The sequence below is a fragment of the Grammomys surdaster genome, unplaced genomic scaffold (genome assembly GCF_004785775.1).
Source record: "Grammomys surdaster isolate TR1022 unplaced genomic scaffold, NIH_TR_1.0 126531, whole genome shotgun sequence".
NCBI classification, from domain to species: Eukaryota; Metazoa; Chordata; class Mammalia; order Rodentia; family Muridae; genus Grammomys; species Grammomys surdaster.
In genome coordinates, this window is record NW_021621323.1 from 6068662 (window position 1) to 6086237 (window position 17576).

Below are 17576 nucleotides of genomic sequence, written 5' to 3' on the forward strand. Positions count from 1 at the left end.
TTCACCTACTCTGGGCTTAACCTCTCAAGTTATGAACTGTTGTCACAACAAAAATTTCATAATAAAGACTAAAATGCCACTCTTTATTCAACATATGTCATAAATAATAGATTTTAGACATCAGATCCCAAAAGACTATCAAAGGTATGAATATGGCTTTAAAAGGTGAAATTTGAAGTGGTTGGAGAGATGGCTCAGCAGTTAAGGGCACTTGCTGCTCTTGCAGAGGACCTAGATTCTGTTCCCAGAACCTATGTGGTGGCTCACAATGGTCTTTGAGTGTTCCAAGACATCTGTCTCCTCTTCTGGATTCTTTGGGCCCTGCATGTACTTGGTACACATGCATCCATGCAAGCAAATACGTACATACATGAAATAAAAATATGTCTTCAAGTGAATGTATGAAACAATGAAATTTAGCATCATGACCTCTAAGATACATGTCTCTGGGAAGGCTGTGTTTATTCAGTGTAAACCGTCCTAAGGAGCCACACTATGTCAGAAAACCAAACCTGGGAGACACTTTTTTGACCATTCAACCTGCATTCATTGCTCACCTATTGTGTGCCAAGTTTCTGTGGACCCTCAGGAGACAACAGTACATTTGGTACATAAAATTCTGTAGGAGAAGAAAACAGGTTAGCAGCAGACTGGTCACAAAGTTCTACTGTATTTTAATACTTAAAATTTTTAAATATTTAAGATTATAATATGAAACCATTATCTTGTATCAGATTAAATATCTATAAGATGGAATATTACATCTTATTTCTCATAAGTCTCAATATACAATGTGTAGGTTAAGAAACCTTGTCATTCTTTCCTGAGTTTAACCAGATATCTAAGGCCAAAATTATAATTGTGACCAATATATCTCCTGAAAACTAATACACATAAGAGGCAACCCCTCCAAAAAACCATTTATTTAGAAATCATATTGCTACATTCATTTGCTTAATATTTTTATATTTTGAATATAACATTTACAAATGGGTTTCATTATAATACACATTAAATATATATATAATATATTTTATCATATTCATTTTCCCCTACTTCCTTATCTCCTTCTTACTGGTTGCCTTCCTCTTGCCAATTGATTCCTTTTCTACTTTTATATCTTTTTGTTTCAATTGATCTTTTCACCATAGCACTGAAAAGTGAGCAGAAAAGAAAATGGCACTGTTTGCCAACATATTTTTTTTATAAAGTTTCTTTTTTAGATTTATTCACTTTTTACTGTATGTGTATGAACGTTGGTTGGCCTGAACAAATGTATGTGTACTATGTGTATGCCTGTTGGATCTCATAGGACTGATTACTAATGTGTTAGCCACTACATGGTAATCAGACTCGGGTCCCCTGCAAACGTAACAAGTGATCTTGACCACTCGCTCATTTGTCAAGATCTATCCTTGAGTTATGGACCACAGACATCAAATTCCATGCATGAGACTTGCAGACATATTTTTAATAAAATAATAAGACATACCACTATAGAACACCTTTTTAACCTTTGTAACAATCAAAAAACTGAACTACTGTTATGTCCCATCTGCCACTGGAACACAAGGCCAGAGAGCCTATAACTAGAATATGTTAAATACTTACTTTCAAGGTTCTTGTCTTTTCTAAATACTTGTGCCCTATTATTTTACCAGTTGAAGGGATTCTCTCATAAGAGTGATTCATTTATTATTTATTATTGTTTATTATTTATTAGTATACAATCTGGAATAAAAAAAATTTCAGGCCAAACTCTTAACAGAAAGTATAATCTGACACTTTGGAAGAAAGAAGTAAAATGTAAGATTCCTAGTATGAGTCCAACTTTAGAACAAGTTGGAAAGAGCGGTGGGTGGAGAACAAAGGGAGTTAACAGCTCAGGAAATGGGTTCATAAAAGTGAGACGGTTGACACATTTTGCTAAAAATGAAGTGCTGCAAAAGTCTTTCCCACACACTTAATCAGGTTTCACCTAGAGGCTGTCAGGGAAACAGAAGTCATGGAGTCAAAATCCCAACGCCATATTATTCATGCAGAAAGAAGCAAGACACAGTGATTTTAAAGCTGGTGCCAGGCACAGAGGTATTTAACACTACTTAGGTGAAACTAACCAGAATAAAGTTTAAGATGCTTTGGAAGGCTGTCATGGTGGCCTCTCCCAGAAATACCAAAAGCAATTCCTGAATATTCTTTTTTTAAAAAAATATCCTTTTGTGTGGTTCTATTAGTTGTGCTTTCTTGGAGCAACTAAGATTTTCCACTAAAATCCCAATTATAATAATTATTATCAGATTCATGTTATCTGAATAAAGGCAAATAGAAAAAAGAGTAAACAATAATATTCATAGCGAAAGACCTTGTTGGCCTAGTAGAGAGCCACGAGTTCCTTTTTAGCTTATTAACCATAGAGTGCTTCAAATGCTTGTCTGTTTAACAACTGCTTCTAAATTTTCTTAGCATGTTCTTACAAAGTAGGTAAATATTTTACTGAATATGGACCCCTAAAGACTCCAAATGTGTGATTGCTTTCTAACCATATAACTAAGCCTTAAACCAGTGACTGGTATGTCCAGTCCTTCACTTTGATGCCATGTTTCTGGATGAGGTTCACATAGAACCTATGAAAACCAGGAGTTATACTCTTGAAAGTCAGTTTGTCATTGCAGGGAACCACTCGTTAGGACAGACAGTGGCCGTATGTCTGGCTGTTCCCTCAAATAATTTTCAGAGAAATTAGATTTTAGGCGAAATATTCAGTACAACCAGTAGACAAAGAAAGATGACTTACTGACTAAAAAAATGTCTACAAGCTGTATGCTTTAAAACACCTCCTTTTAAAGGATTTGGAGTTGATATATATTCAGATAATATATATCAATATATTATCAATATTCAGATAATAAATACATACCTAAATCCATGTTTAAGAAATAATATTTTAAAACACATATTAAAGTATTTTCTCACACAGCTGGCATTTCTGAATAGCATAGAAATATTTATTATTATTATTATTACTATTATTATTATTATTTTCAATGGCATATGAGTAAACTGATTAAAGGTGATATATGAAAGTAAAGACAGCAAGGATATTGCATAAAGTATAAGAGTAAACCCAAACTAAATGTTTCCTAAGCAGAGAAAGTTCTGGAAGACCAAATGGAAAGAAGTCAAAACTGGAATGATCTTAATGCAAGACAAGAGACAAGAGAGGAACCCAGCAGAGAAGAAAAGAAAGAAACACAGGAGGATGAAGAAGAAGAAAACCCATATGCATTTGCAGAGACTGAAGACAATGAGTATGACCTGATACTGGCCAGTAAGAGTGTAAAGAAAAGAACTGGAAATTGGTCTTTCATTATAAACAGACCACCAGCCCCCACACCCCGGCCCACTCATATTCCTCTCAAAGAAGAAACAACACCTTACATAGCTCAAGGTAATATTTTGTTGTCTATGGTCTTTTTCTCAATGTTTAAATTGTATATGCATGGATATTTTGCTTGTATGTATGTCTATGTAACACATACATGCCCGGTACCCATGGAGACCATGGGAGAGCATCAGATGATCTGAAAATAGAACTGCAGAGAGTTGTAAGCTACTATGAGGGTTTTAGACATTGAACCTGGGGGCTTTGAAAGAGCTGCCAGTAAGTTTAGCCACTGAGCCATGTCAAGAGACCCCACTTGTTGATGTTTTGTCCCTTGGTTTATGGAAAACCAGGGGTTAGATGGTGGAGTAGAAATTGAGGCAATTAGTGATTTAAAATTCTAAAAGCTGTGAGCATCTTTTCAAGTCACAGAGAAGCTATATTGATACAATTTTTAATATTTTTATTAATTCTTGAAGGATTTCATACATGCATACAATATCATAATCACCCTGCTCCTTCAGATCCACCTTCCCCCTCCCAACTTGCTGTCTTTATTTTTAATAATCTACCTTATTCAATTTATGCTGCTTACATACTCATGTTAGTGAAGCCATCAACTCGAACAAGATTTACCAACAAGGGACCTTAAAGAAAACTGACTCTCTCACTCCTAGAGGCCCCTAACTGTTAATGGTTCCTTCTTGAGGTGTGGGGTCATCTGAGTCCTTCCTCCCTCCATGCTAGACGGATATGCTGTTGTGCAGGTCTTGAGGACATTCCAGAAATACCTTTGTTCAGGATCTGAGTGAGCAAAGAATGATTTTGATATACTAATTCTAATATAGAAAAGGGTTCTATGCATTTCTTGGGTTCTAGTAAAGTCAGACATTAGGGAAACTAACTAAGAAAGTATAGTGTCTGTGGCCTACTGAGATATGTGGCCTCGGCCTGCCACTCAGGATAATAATAGAGCCAACTTCACATATGACCCCTGTGTGGATTACATCGCCAGCCTCATTCCAGAGATAAGGGAACTAATGCTAAGAGTTTCACTGTGCTGCAGAAATGCTGACACTAGAAAGCAGCACCAGCAGCATTCCTGTCGCTCTGCTTCCCACACCTGTGAAGGAGGAACCCTGAGCTCCTTCTACTGATACATTAATCTCACTTCATACATTCATTTTTATTTTCCCCATCTAACTTACAAGATTCACAGCAGAAGAGATCAGCCTCCTCCGAACATTCCTTCCCATCATTAAGTCCTTGTTGAATGCAGAATTCATAAACTGAGAGAATTTGATAGATATCCACTGATGAACAAATGGTGGGAGAGGCCAGGTCTATGTCCACATGAGTATGGTAGAAGACTTCACTAACAGTATGGAAGACAAAAAAAAGGCTATGTCAGCATATGAATTCCTTTTCTCCTGCCCAAAAACAGCCAATGTTTGAAGCACTACTGATTTTCAGGGCAGAACACATACAGAACAGAACAAAGGTCCAAGACACCCACAGAGAGCTTCTTTGTCTACCTGTTGTAGATCACATGTAAAAATGTAGCTCTCCCCTGCCTGTAACGCTCCACCATTCTCCACCCACAGAAATATAACTGAATTCAAAATTGAACACACGTCCATCCGTCTGAATAGGAGACATGTTCCTGATTCTGATTGTTGTGCTAAACACACCCTAAGATTAAGAACAGCAACAAGAATTGTTCATGTTTAAAAAAAAAAAACACGTTTTTTTTCTTATATGATCTCCCTGTTCTCAGATAGCATGCTCTTTATACTCTACTTTCCTCTTCCTGTTATATTGGACAAGATTACGCTCATAGGCATCAAAAACATAGAGCTTTCTACAGTTGTATATCTTTTAATGAACAAATTCTTGATTTAAAGCAAATCAAGGAAAGAGAATGATAATCAATATGATGTAGATAGACAGGTAGTACAACTCCATCCTAGACCATGCAAAGATGTAAACTCCTATTAGGGAAAGATTTGCCCATCAAGGAATCATTTCTCATTCTCCCTTCATACAGTTCATAGAACAAAGATAGTGCTGAGTCCATATGGCTAATTTGGGGCAGAATACAATTCCCCTTTCAATTTGTAGTTGCTCCCGAGATATCCGTGGCATTTTGCAGTGCAAGAAAGTTGTATATGACCTTCTTGAGGGAGTCTCTGCTACGAAGACCCTAAATGTCAAGTAGAATTGCTTTGCTTTCAGTGAATTTCCACGTACAGTTCACTGTACTTGGAATTGATCACAGAAAGAGAGAGAGAGAGAGAGAGAGAGAGAGAGAGAGAGAGAGAGAGAGAGATTGTGTGTGTGTGTGTGTGTGTGTGTGTGTGTGTGTGTGTGTTTTGTGGGGATTCTTAGAGAAACTGAAGAAAATTAATCCCTATCACTATAACTGTGACATAGTAGAATGTCTTCTGTCTTCATTAGCAAAGAAATATATTCAAGTTGGTTGAAACAGGTCTTAGTCAGAGCCTTGTAGCCCACTCTCTGCCTACGTGACCTCATCCAAACAATTTAGCTTCAGCACACAATATGCATGTTATAGGTACTGTCAGAACAGAATGACTTAGTCATCCTTCAGTTTGTCAGTTTAGGATTCCTGCCCTTCCAGGGGAAGTTCTTTATCTTTCTCTGAAAGGGTGCTGGTCAGTTCCACAAAGGAGCTATCATTATGACTGAGTATGTACTGTTCATTGAACAGAGGCAGCACAGCTTTGTAACCTGGGTTTGCTGAATTGTTCTCCTTGTCCTCAGAGCAGAACACCATGGTCTCCTGGATCACTCACAGAGACACTGAATGAAAACCAAGGGGACTTTTCAGGCCATCTGTTAGAGCACTGATACAAGAATAAATCTTATTGGTCTCATCTTTCAAGGCTTCAGTTCCATGCTCATGTAAAGTGGAAAGGCAGCCAGATTCAAATTGGGGTGAATTTACATTACAAATTTGAACGTGTAAGCAAATGGTGGACGTGTAATTAAACACTTGTAATTTTTTTCAATTGCACCACAACTTTTTTGTGGTTTTATCTTTAATATGTCATGCTGAGTGTGTCTGTGGGGAAAAGATTAGTTTACCTATAGTAGTAATTCTCAATGTCTCCCAGATGTCACTTAGCAATGTCTAAAGAGACTGTGACTTTCATAAGTAGAATAATACTGGTAGCACCTAGGAGGTGGAGCTCAGAGGTACCTGATGAATTAACTATAATTTAAAAATCAGCCTTCTACATTTCCAATGTAAAATCTTATGTAGTATAAAATGTTAACAGTACCAATGTTGACAAATTCTGATCTGCATTATTGCCATGATTAAGAGTAAAGATTTTAAATCTTTAGATAATGTTCATTAACAACTGCCCATAGAGACACCACACACACACACACACACACACACACACACACACACATGCCCTACTTTAGAGTTTTTAATTTTTCAGTTTTCTTCTAGGATTTTTACTGTGAGCATCCTGTTAACTCTGATTGGAGTTATTAGAGGTTAGAGTGTTTAGATTTGAGTGATCTTTGAGAGAAGAAGATCATCTATGGAGCTATCCCAGTGAGTGGCAGCCCCTCTGAAGAAAGTTCATCAGTAAAATTCATGACTCCCATGAAGAGATGGAACTGAACTTGATGTCACTGTGAACTCAAAGGCTGTATAACTTGGTGAAATTATTACAATCTCAATTTACTTTTTAGAAATTTACATTTGTAAATTATAATACCTGCTTTCCTGGGTTTTCATTAGGGCTAAAGCTGCATATGCTCTGTGGTTGAATCAGGGCAAACTGCAGAAGATGGGCAGATGATACGTTAAGTTATTCTATAGACAACCTCTATTCCTTGTTAGTGCCTGCTTTCTGCTTCTCTCCTCTCATATGCATATGTGGATATACTAGATTGCAAGCCATTCCAAAAGATTTACCAGCTACCCATATTGAAAACAATTAGAACAAATGGGCATAGCCCTGGCTTTGGACGGTTTTTATCCACATAGGGTGAGTTCTATTAGCATATGTAGTATTTAATGGTTTAAAGTTTACATAACCAAATAGATTATAAAATTAGACTTTAGAAAACCAGATCCCATGAAATACAATGTAAAAATAAATAAATAAACCGACTGGTATCTAGAATGAAAGCATTTCCTGACATATATGGAGGAAGGAAAGAAAATTCCATTCCAGTTATTACCAGTTATTACCAAATGTAAAAGTCTAATAGCTTTAAATGTTTCCAACAGTTTCCGGACTACTCAAGTCATTTCAATTTGAAATAAAAATAAAAGATTTAGATTAATACTCAATTAGTATTTACTCTCTCATAACTGAATAGAAATGACCAAAAACAAGTCAGCCTGCAGCTGGGCAAGCAGCAGGTGTTGGAAATATGTTGCTCGCCTGAAGGAGGATATGCCTACCCAGGGATGCATGGAGCTTTAGCTGATATAAACTCGTTGTGGTGGCCTCAAGCTGTCAATCCCATAAAACAACCTGTCTTTCTCCAGAATTTACTCACTTCCTAGATAGGACACATTTTTAAAATAGAAATAGTCTTGTTTGCATACATGAGATATTCAAATAAAAAGTCGTTCTTTTACCACTCCCCTTAAATTAAGTTCCTTAAAACTAGAGGAAATAATTGGTTATGAGATTTTCTGTGTGGAAAGAAGATTTTCATAGTAACCTACTGATAAAGCTCACATTTTTGTTAGGAATTGGAAGAAAATGAATGTTTTCTCCTTAGGAATCTAAGCATCTGTGAATATCACCCATGCCTTTCAATTTCCATGTCATTTACCTCCAGGTCATTATGTGCTTTCCACTCTTCTGTCTCTGCCAATATCTAAAGAAGAATGTACTAACATTAATGACTGTGTGTGTGCTAGGTGGTGAGTAGGCACACATTTTCCCTAGACACAAAGGCGTAGTTTCCATTCGCCTAAGTCTGTATGTTCCTGCCAGGTGAAAGATCCTCATATGGCTCTTTTTTACATGGCTGATATGACCATGTCCACATTCCTGTTCCATGTGGTGACCTGTGTTAGATACACATCCAAGATAATGAGGTGAAAATAATGTAAGAATGTCAGTACAGTGAAATGGTTTCAAGCTATCAAAGTATTTGTACTTTCTTATAGGGGCTCCATATCTTCCCTAAGCTTCAGGTGAGTCACTGGGACCACCTATGGGGTGACAGCATTCTCCTCCTCTGTTGACACCATCAGAAAAGGGTTGTTGCTTCTGCTCCTTTCCCTCTTCTGCCTTTTGTGGTTAGCTCTTATACAGCACATAGTAGGGAGAGAGATGGGGAAAATGAGGCTATAAGGACTGAGCATTGACTCTTGTTCTTCCTATGTTACCTCTGTCCCTCTCATTGGGGGGCACCAGTAGCATGTTTGACCTCTGTCTAAATAAATGCTGGAAAGTGTAGAAAGCTTTGGAAACTGTCTGATACACCTGTGCACCTCAGGACCTTGGTTGTACAGTAGTGGGCTGTGTATTTGGCCATCTAATGAATAACAAAGAAATCCCTTCTAGGAGCCTGTCATTTGCAAGCTCAGGACACAGTATAGAGTGTATGTTTTCATTTTTCATGTGTGGTAGGCACAGAATATCATGGGGTTTGTGACTTCTATTTTGAATCCTCATGAATGACATTTGCTATCCCCCAGATTTTTATCAGCTTTGTCACAATAATGTTGAAGGTACTTTGTCCATTTTTCCAGGAAGAAGTACTCTCAATGACTTCTTTTGCTCTCAGGGGACAATAAACGAGGGTGACATTAGTAGTGTTCTTGCAGAACCAGCCTGGAAAGACAAACTGTGCAAGTGAACTTGTTCCTTCACCCTCTCCTCCTCTGCTACTTCTGCTTTGCTTAACATTTTTGAATATTTAATACTATGCTAATTTTTTATTCAATGTCACTTCTATTCTGGAGAAACTTTTACAGACATCATTTATCCAATATTTAAAATAAATGAGGGTGTCATTTGGGACATTTGTATTGTTTAAGATTATTTTAAACCTCAAAGCTTTTGTTGGTTTTTCTTTCCCTCTTTTGGTTTCTTGTGTTTAAAGGTAAGGACAAGATTATATACTGTGTTTATGTTTTTTTTCTTTTTAAATTCTAATTAAAGGTAGCAAGAGAAAAATAAGATTACACTGGGTAAAGGCCCAAATTGACATGTCAGAAATTGCATTGGTACCATGCCTTGAACACTGACTGGGTACAATGTATTTGGAAGAGTGCTTACCAAGAATTCAGCATATGGGGTCAGCAATGTCAATACATTTTTAAAAAGCATTCTACTCTGTGACTTAACTTTCTACTTTTTCTATTAATCCAAGCCCTCTGACTAGAAATAATAGTTCTTTCCTCATGGCTATGTTTTATTTGAAAAATACCTCTGAACTTTAAAAGCATTGAGGCTATTTGCTAAGTCTAAGTTTCTGTAAAGATGTAAAACTTCCCAGTAAGCTCAGGAGGAAGGAAAGACACATGGGTGCAGTAGAGGTGAGGTAAGGAGTTCTATGTCAGACTGGGCGCTAATAGGTTTGAGCATTATAACCTATTTCCTACCTTCACCTACCACTCTATTATCAGTATCTCCTCACACCAACAATCCCAGTAGTCTGCCCACTCTTGAGTCCAGATTGACCCTGGTTCAACTCTAGAGAAATAACACTAATGCCTAGTAACTGAAGGGTAAGGTCAGCATGAACCATTCGTCACATGTGCCAAATGTTTGTTGCCAGCAGAAAGTATTCCAAAAAAAGTATTCAGGGTAAATTGGATCTACCGCAAACTTCACACCAAGAAAGCTGGGAAGAGAAGTCTACTTGCAAATGCTCTGCAGCTTCATACCTCAGCAGAATCCATGAACTCTTAAGTAACCTGCTGTTTAAGTGGAGAAATTACTGTTTGCGCTTGCCTTTGAGTTCAAATTGTTTCCCATATTAATGATGCCAGACTGCAGTATTTCAGTCGTAGGAACTCTCCGTTACATCTTAACAAAATTAACAAAAACATAAGCTGCTGTCATTATTTTATGCTATGGTAACTGTAGAACTAGCTGAAGAAAACAGCAAATAGGACTGGGGGGGATCTAATATCCTATAGTATAGTCACATGCCAAATACCCCTCACTGTATTTTAATTAGGAGAAAACACAACAAACCCGGAATGTACAAAGAAAACTGATTTTCAACCAGAGATGTTACTTTAGATGCATAATTTTTCTCAAATGCATCATATTTGACAGTATATTCACTTCTCCTGACATCATCTAAGACATTAAGTGTTTAATACATGTTGATTTGATTTGGGATATTTGTTTTTAAAAAGTTGAATGTATGTATTCTTGATCAATTCCATATATGACTTTGATATTAGCGTAGTTTAAATGAGAGCAGAACCAAAGCAGAACTCCGTGATCATCATGGACCTGTTTCCCCAGGTCACAGTGGCCAAGCGCCAAGCAGCTGTCTCCTTGCCCCCATGGGCTTTGGTTCCATTTTATAGGAAGATCCTGCTAGATGCCAGGAACAAGAGGGAGGCCGTGCTCCTGTTGCTCCTCCCAGCCGCCTCCTCTAACTTTAAAAGGGAATAGTTACTAAGTAGGAGACACAGCATCACTGTAGGGAGGAAGCGAAAGGCTGAAGGCCAAGGCTTAAGGGTCTAAATCACTTCTCTGCTAACAACTCTGCGATCATTTCAAACTTCACTTAGCCCTTTTACAAGCCGGTTACTTCCTTGTCTATAAACATATGAGACTCGACTAAATCTCCCAGGCCTCTTCGAGTTCCCAAACCCCATAATTCAGACTGCCCATAAAAATATAAATGTAACTCCGGATGCTCATTTTCCAAAAAGTAAAGCAGTAAAAGACCTGGTCTATTTCATTAACAAATACCCCAAAGTATCCAGAACTTTGTGGGTGCTTAATAAATATTAAACGCTGAGTTTTACCTTTCATCTGCAAAACAGGGTGAGTAATGCTGACTTAATTCCCAGAATTTCATGTGCGAAATAATAAATGAGAACAAAGCACTTTTCAGATAATGAAGTAATTCAAACAAGCTGCTTTAATAGGTCCGAGGTCGGGGTAGATGACGCAAGAGCAAAGTGCCTCTTTTATTTTTACATCTGCGGAACACAACAGGCTTCTCTTCAGTTTAAGAAGAAATAACAATTATGCTTGCTTATCACCCCCAAGCCTGATCTAGCAGTCTCTATAAAAATGGAACCTTCACGTGGGCTTAGCATTTATCACTTCTGACAAAATGGAGCTTTTATCTTTATCTGATATCAAGAAGGAATCAGCTTGATTTTACTCGCTTAGGGAAGCATACTATCAATAATGGACTCTACCCAAAGGAAATGCTTTCCAAAATTACCGATAATCTGCACAGAGGAGAAAATTACAAATTTAATAATGCTTATACTCGAAAATGAATACAGTTCAAATATTGTTACTAAGGAAATCCTTATACTCGGAAATAAATACAATTCAGATACTATTATTAAGGAAAATGATGCAATGCACTCTGCCTTCATTGAGTCTCCCACAGTGTAGTTCATATTCTTAATTGCCTTTGTCTAATATACTTTATCTACTATGTTTTTTTACAGTATTCCAACAAAAGGCAGCTAGAAGACAATCTGATGGTGATAAGTTCTACAGTCTCCCTAAGAAACCAGGTATTAAAGACCATAATATTGATAGAAATATAGACAGAAAGACCAGACTCACAAGGTTTTAAGCAGGAGCAAATAATGGAACTTGGTGACACTGATGAAACATCCTGACAAAGCAGCTGCTCATGTCCTGAAAATGTGGGTGAGGCAGAATTCAAACAGAGTGAACTAAGTTGCTTTGAGATGGAATTTAAGGCAGCATAGTCTATGGGCTGCAGCATATTTACTCACTGCCTTTAGCTAGGTTAACAGTAAGAGAGCAGAAGGTTTGGGGAAATGTCTAGCACAGAGAGTAGGTGTACACTTTGTACTGGCACAATAGAAGTGAAATCTTAATATAAGACCCCAGCCATTGAAGGCTTCAGGGTATAAAATTGAAACCCAACTTCTAAAACAGTCATTTTAAAGGAGAACACCTTGAGTGGGGGAGAAAAAGGAGATCCTGAATAGAGCATGTCTCTAAAGGAATTCCCTTGAAAATATCTACCTAGGAAAATTCAGTCATACGTGCACTTTACAACTGTAGTCATGATCCAACGGACCAGGCGATATCTCGACCTAGAAGCAAAACTCAGTATTGTCATCTACGTAATGCTGTTGGTGTGGAAGGCAGCCAGGATGTAAGAGTTAGAGTCATAGAAATTTGTACCAAAGTTCCAGAAAGACGCTGAAGTGAGACAATATGTAGCAGAATCAGAGTCCCTTCATAGAATGTGTGACAACATAAAGATAAAGTCTAGGTTGGAATGGAGAACCAAGGGTATTGGATGTACAGAAAGTGTAGAACGTCTTCTGAAAAGAACTTGCAGCCATTGACAAGAGAGAGAGAGGCCATGTGTGCTGAAAGCAGCTATCAATAGAAATGACTCTCAGTAAGCTCACCATGGAACTATATGGGGGGGGGGGTGCGGGGAGGGTACTGTTTTCCCTACTAGGTTTCAGTATTGGTCAAAACTTTCCCTGTAGTTCTCCCTGTCCTCCCAAAGTGCCATTGTATGTCAGAAGTAAGAAACTTTCTTTTTGACTTTTACTGAGGCTCACAGCTGAGTTTCCCTTGAGTCTCAAAAGAGACTCTGGACTTTTGAACAGTACTGATACTGATACAACTTTTGAAGTCGAATCGATTGAAATTTGCATAGTATAATAGCAACAAGTCTAAAGAGGATTAGTGCAGATTCCACACTAGGCATTGGATATAGAATGTTCCCCTGAAGGGCCCTAACTGATGGTACTACTTGAGGAACTTACAGAAGCTTTAAAAGCTTGGATGATGGAAGTAGGAAAGTCTGTATGGTCTTTGACAGTTTCACACAGCCCCACTCCCAGGTCAAGTATTCTCTACTTTGTAGTTATAATCCTATTCTGTTAGCACTGAAGGTGAGATCTTGAAATTTCAGGATTTGTCCTCTTTCACAGGTATCAAAAAATGGTAGAAACTTGGGGAGAATCTGTTCTCAGCAGCTGGATATCTGCCCCACAGAAAGCCATTTAAGAAGAGCTAAGAGTTTCCCCCTAGAAGGTTTGATTAATGTTCTACCATGTATGTAGAAAAATAATTTCCACCTGTGTTGAGATAAAAGGTTAGACAGAATGGTGAACAGAAAAAAAGTTTTACAATGAACCTTATCGATAAGGCCATGTTTTATTGATTTTATATACCTAGTCATAGACTCTTGACTAATTTGTTTCACAAAAGTCAATTTTCATTAGACTTTTTTTAGAGGCCTCTGGGTCTAAAAAAACAAGTCACATGTTATTTGATGTCTTTTTATTTTGATTCTTAAATCCAACCTATTTGTAGCATTTTAAATTAGTCACAGTAGGATATTTCTTTACCCTTAGACATCAAGAATTTACCAGAATAAAACAAAATATTGTACTATTTCTAAAAGTAAGAGAACATCAGATCTTAAAAAAAAATCAGAATCTCTCTGATGACTATTACCTTCAGGAAAATTAGTTTCCAGCATGAAGAAAAATAATAAAATGATGATGATGATGATGATGATGATGATATAAGAATCTTTATGAAATTATTGGGTACTTAAATGGCTTTTATGTTACCCAGAATTTTTCTTTACTGTAACAAAATACCTGAGCAACCAACCTGAGAGTAGGATTCATCCTGGCAATGGTTTCAGAGGTCTCACTCTTTCATGTGCCAAGAGTGGTAGAGCAGAGTAGTTTATGTCATGGGTGGTAGGAAGCAGAGAGAATGGCCTGCTCCCCCAGATTTTCTGTACTTTGTAAAGTTGAAACCCCCTCCCAAAATAGCACCACCACCTGGGATCAAGTAAGCAGGGCATGAGCCTGTGAGGGACATTTTGCAATAAAATTGTCTGGCTGTAATTCATGAAGCTGTTCTGGTATTATGATCAATAAGACCATGGAAAAACACTGCTTCTTACAGGTTTCAGAGTGTTGTTCAATTCTCCTGAGATTTCATCATGCAGTAGGAATGAGAGGAGATACTTCTCCAGTGCTGATGTCTGTGCAGGGAAGGGGGGATGGTGTTTGTGAAATGTTCATGAGTTAAGATCTTCAAATAGACCTAGACAGGTTTCCTGAAAAGGGTTAAATAATGTATTTCTCCTACTGTCTTCTGGAAGAAAAGGAATGCATCAGAGCCAACTATTTCCCCACGGAAACTGAAAGCACTTCAGAATCTCTAAGTTCAAGACTGCCAAGGGGTTGCCAGGAAGTTACATTATTGCTGAGCCAAGGAATTTTCCCGAGGAACAGAAAGAAAAAAATAATTGGCACTATTTCTGTGGGAACTCAAAGGAATTCTTTGACTAGAATTTTACATTTTGAAGAAATACGAGGGGAAAGTGCTAGGGACTGGGGATAACAGATAAATTTTTTCACCAAAATGCAGTTTTAAAGTCCATTTTCCCAAGTTGGTTTTGAGATCAGAAAATGCCAAAGAATGATGTCACAGATATGATGCTCTTCCATTCCGCTCCATTTCCTAACCCTGAGCCAGGAAGAAGCCAAAGGCATGTTCATTGCCACAAACCAGGCGAACAGATCCTATTGGCATATGTGAAGTGAGCCAAGGTTCTGGAATCAGAGTTCTCTGAGGGCTGATTAATTTGTGAAATTCTCACTGAGGGAAGGGCTTCTCGATCATTTGGGTGTTTGCCAAATATCAAACATCCTATAAAAATAGATTGGCAGTTATCAGGCTGCTAGACCATGATCCTGATATCCTCAAAGTTCACTAGAGGCACACGAAGCTCCTTCCTCAAGAACATGAACACAAAAATACATCCTATTCTAAGCTTCCAGATTGCCCATGATTCCTAAATGTGTGGTTTTTCTTGGGCTTTTCCTACCATGCCAAGACCAACTCTATTTTACTCACTATCCCCACTCCTGTTTTACTGCAAGGAAGAAAGACAGCAACCAAAGAACAGAAACATTACCAAACAACTTCCCTGGTCATAGGTGCATAATCTGCTCATCTCGGTTAATTAATGGTCGAAATGAAGGGTTACTGCTTGCTATTACTCAGGGCAAACCCTAACTTACAGGGTTATGCCCATTCTAATCAAACGTCTACAGCAAGCACCCCTAGATCTAGATAAGCATAAGAATTATTTATAGAACTTCCAGTTGTTGGTTGCCATTCATACCCTGTATGTAAATGTAGGAGTTGTGTGTAAATTTTCTTAGATAATTTTTATATTATCATTTTTTCCATGTGGATTTCTTATGTTTGAAATACATTTCCCTTTAGTCATTATTCTATCTGAAGAATAAAATAAAAATATATCAAGAGTCATCTTATCAGTATCAAAAATCTGAACAAAAATATTTGTTTGTGATAATGACAGCTATTTGAGTATATTTAATAATCAGTCACTAAAACTTTGCTTTGTAACTTTGTGTTTGGCCCCTTGGGCTTATAAGTTCGTAAACCCTGGCAAAGCCTCTGCCCAATTCTTCAGTCCACACAACAGAACTATTATGGGCTTGTATTTTGGAGGGGTTTGCATGCCCATGGAAAAGATTTAGTCAGGGAACTTATTTTTGTGTTCTCAGAGTACACAGAGCTGGCCAGTTTGATAAATGTTAAATAATAAAATTGTCTTTAAGCAGGAGACCTGGAGAAACTGAAAGGTATTACTCTTATGTGGAGAAAAGAGACTTCTGAGCCCTGTGGTATTTTCATCAGGCCGTGCTTGCCAATTCTAGATGTATTAAATAGAAAAGAGGGAAAATTGTCAAAATGTGATCATTTGTACTCCATAAAAGAATAATGGCTTCAGCTGCTTTTTCCAGTATAACTTATATTTCCATTTGTCATGTTGCTCACAAAGGGTATTTTTTTGTTAAAATTATACCTGAAATTTTTTGTACAGTTTCTCATTTCTTGCCTAGAATGGGACTATGCTAATGTGCACTATGTAACTTCTATCAGAGATGAAGGCAAAGCCTGAGAGATACAAATTTCCGAATAATAATAAAGACAAAAATTTTTTAAAAAAGTCCAGAAGAATCTAGGGCTAGTTCCAATTTTAAAAAAAAGTGACTGATAAAACGAATGTCAACAGTATACCCCTAAAGTCTGTGAAAAGAGATTGCCATTTTTCCATAAAGAAGGAAACCATCCAATTCCTTCCTCACCATGGATACTCACTCCAGCTTACTGTTCTCTTCAAATGCTTCTTCTCCTCTTTAGCTGTTATGTCTATACATTCAGAAAGTGTCCTCCAGTAAACAGTGAGGAGGTGGGAGATGTGAGAATGAGGTTTGTTTGTTAGTTCCTTTGGGCCCTCAAGTGAAGCTACATGATGGAGAAAAGGAACAGGCAAGTATCCCACTGGTCATGTGTGCCCAGGCAGGAGTATAGTCCCAGCAAATCTATGTGGAAAAGTTTCTACACCCCAGGACCTGATTTGTATGCTGCTTCTATCAAAACCCTCTGCAGTCCCAGCTTTGACAATAAAATATGACCTGAACAAGAAACAGAACCAAAGGACAGAAAAACACTAAGTGCTTTGGTGAACAATGAGTTTGCCAGAGATGTTTTGACACACCTGTAATCCTGGCAACTGATCAAGGCAGGTGAATGAGTGCAGGATCAACCTGTATAGCATAGCCAAGTTCCAGCCTATGCTACATGGGGACACCATGTCTCACAGAACAACAACCTGACAAGGCAGAGGAGGAGGCAGACAAAAGAGAAGCTAAGAATCAAGAGAAGGGGGAGGGGGGCCAGAAATGTAGAACACATATACAAATTGAATAAGTAGCAACAACAGACTCCCAAATTAAGATCAAGTTGAGACAAAGACAAAATAAGTTAACTACATTTTAAGGGCAGGGCAGACAGAGAGTAATTATGTGACTTTAGAGGAGAACATTGTACGATGAGAACAAAAAATAAAACATTAGAAAGCTGATAGTTCAATAGAAAGCCAAAATCTATATCGATCACAGCAAAAGGTACTGACC

The 17576-nt window shown here is 37.7% G+C and overlaps 1 protein-coding gene across 1 annotated transcript in view; it reads left to right on the top strand.

Moving 5' to 3' along the window:
• Positions 1 to 17576, top strand: part of Bank1 (B cell scaffold protein with ankyrin repeats 1) — a 246458-nt gene that overhangs the window by 197350 nt on the left and 31532 nt on the right. The window contains exons 10-11 of the mRNA XM_028760512.1: positions 3149 to 3448; positions 12048 to 12116. Of these exons, the coding sequence (XP_028616345.1) occupies positions 3149 to 3448; positions 12048 to 12116 (369 nt within the window). The remainder of the gene's footprint in view (positions 1 to 3148; positions 3449 to 12047; positions 12117 to 17576) is intronic.